General features: G+C 41.4%; 2 protein-coding genes across 2 annotated transcripts in view; both read right to left on the reverse strand.

Moving 5' to 3' along the window:
• Positions 1 to 287, reverse strand: part of LOC131206694 (gastrula zinc finger protein XlCGF7.1-like) — a 1,300-nt gene extending 1,013 nt beyond the window's left edge. Inside the window, exon 1 of the mRNA XM_058199360.1 lies at positions 15 to 287. Coding sequence (XP_058055343.1) covers positions 15 to 287 — 273 coding nt within the window. The remainder of the gene's footprint in view (positions 1 to 14) is intronic.
• A 64-nt stretch (positions 288 to 351) lies between these two features.
• Positions 352 to 1,919, reverse strand: LOC131206700 (zinc finger protein 37 homolog). The gene is made up of 4 exons (XM_058199368.1): positions 1,826 to 1,919; positions 1,658 to 1,772; positions 704 to 1,580; positions 352 to 377 (listed from the first exon to the last, which is right to left on the reverse strand). The coding sequence occupies exons 1-4, from the start codon at positions 1,867 to 1,869 to the stop codon at positions 352 to 354; spliced, it is 1,062 nt and encodes a 353-aa protein (XP_058055351.1). The 5' UTR covers positions 1,870 to 1,919.
• Between the last annotated feature and the right edge of the window lie 79 nt (positions 1,920 to 1,998).

A 1,998-nucleotide genomic window follows, 5' to 3' on the forward strand; every position in this document is an offset into this window, starting at 1 on the left:
GTTCTAATGTGAACCTTTAGTTCATATGACGTCGGGAACTTTTTAGGACACTGAGGGCATTGATGGACTTTTGTACACACTGATTCTGATGTTGTTGATTCTTTCTTGTGAATTTTAGTGTGCCGTACAAGATTATTTTTCGCGTAGAACGCTTTGCCACAGTCTTTACACTGGAATGGCTTCTCACCGGTGTGCGTCCTAATGTGAATCTTTAGTTGAACTAACTGTGCGAACTTTTTTGGACACTGCGAACATGGATGTTGCTGATCCTTCTTGTGAATGCCCATATGACTATGCAAGTTGTTTTTCGCATGAAACGCTTTGCCACAGTCTTTACACTGGAATGGCTTCTCACCGGTGTGCCTCCTTATGTGAATCTTTAGTAAATATGGCGTCGGGAACTTTTTAGGACACTGAGGGCATTGATGGACTTTTGTACACACTGATTCTGATGTTGTTGATTCTTTCTTGTGAATTCTAGTGTGCCGTCTCAGAATATTTTTGTCATGGAACGCTTTGTCACAAACTTCACATTGGAATGGCTTCTCACCGGTGTGCGTCCTTATGTGAATCTTTAGTTGAAATAAATATGCGAACTTTTTTGGACACTGAGGGCATTGATGTGCTTTTTTAGACACTGATTCTGATGTTGTTGATTCTTTCTTGTGAATTCTAGTGTGCTGTACCAGATTATGTTTCTCACGGAACGCTTTGTCACTGACATTGCACTGGAATGGCTTCTCACCGGTGTGCGTGCGAAGATGAATCTTCAGCATGTATGCGTATGGATAGGTAGCGGAACAATGTGAGCATTTGTGGTTTTGTATTATTTTGTGGACATTAGTGCCAATTTTTGAGCCATGTTTGGACGAATCTTTAGACTCTGCTACGGTGATATCTTGTTGGGGACTTCGGTGTTCATTCGACGGCAACAGTCCCTGCTCGTTAACTGTCGAGACAGATGGATGACAAGGATTTTCTGAATCTTCGTCAGTATTAGGATCCATTTTACTCAATGTGGGGCCATCGGCGTCATGGGAGGTACAAGAATTGTTTTCATCCTTGATTGATACAGTGTCGTCATGGTCTTTCCCTTCACTCGTAATGGTCTTTCCTGCCATAGAAGCTTCTCCTTGAACCTTATGGTTAAAAACGGAAAGATTCGTCTTGAGCATATTATGCTCATCTTTCCGATCTGCAACCGATAATTGTAGTTGTTGCTCGTCCATTGGTTCCCGTTTCAAAATTGTTTCCAGCGATTCCTCCTCTGCCTCAAATAAATCGTCACGACGATAATAGTCGCATGTTCTTATCTGTTGTGAAATAGAAGCCATTCGATTCGATTGACAATCTTCTTCGACAACCTCAGTTTTGATCCACACAGATTTAACGCCATCCGTTATGTTCGGAAGTTCTGCAGTTATTTCGGCAGCGGTTAAATTTGGTGTGTCCACCTCTTTAAGAAATCGTTGGACTTTTTCATTCTTTAGGACGCATAGGCAGCGAAACTTATCCCATGAATCCAAGCGCGATTCGCAGGTCGAACACAAATACGATGGAAATTGCGGTAATAGTTTCATCTATAGAAAGATAAAGAGCATGTTATAATCGTTGCTAAGAAAGCAGGAGAAAATTGTATTTAAGAAGGGCATCTTACTTCAACCTGCGTACTGGCGAATATTTGTTGCAAAAGATATGCGCCTCGTTCATCGGAAGTAATCGGCTCCAAAGCGCCATCCGTCGATAGGCACATTCGACATATAGACGTGGTTCTGGAAAGAAATGTGCTATTATACATATTGATTCTTGTTTACCCTTAACTTACTCGGCTGATGAATGTTTCGAAGGCTTCGAAGTCCTCTTTCTCATTTCGACTGAACAGTTTATTACAGAGGAAAGTAAATTTTTACGCGTTGCGATTGTTTACCAAACAAGTTTCTTTCCAAATGTCAATTCTCGATTTTCCATGACAGCTTCTATGCGGCCGAGAAGCAAAAA

Source organism: Anopheles bellator, chromosome 1 (genome assembly GCF_943735745.2).
Source record: "Anopheles bellator chromosome 1, idAnoBellAS_SP24_06.2, whole genome shotgun sequence".
In the NCBI taxonomy this organism is placed as follows: domain Eukaryota; kingdom Metazoa; phylum Arthropoda; class Insecta; order Diptera; family Culicidae; genus Anopheles; species Anopheles bellator.

Excerpts from the sequence above, each read along its gene's own strand:
- LOC131206700 (XM_058199368.1), bottom strand. The coding sequence starts at position 1,869 with ATGAGAAAGAGGACTTCGAAGCCTTCGAAACATTCATCAGCCGA. Across the intron at positions 1,773-1,825 it reads TCGAAACATTCATCAGCCGA|AACCACGTCTATATGTCGAA; the intron begins GTAAGTTAAGGG and ends ATTTCTTTCCAG. Across the intron at positions 1,581-1,657 it reads TCGCCAGTACGCAGGTTGAA|ATGAAACTATTACCGCAATT; the intron begins GTAAGATGCCCT and ends ATCTTTCTATAG.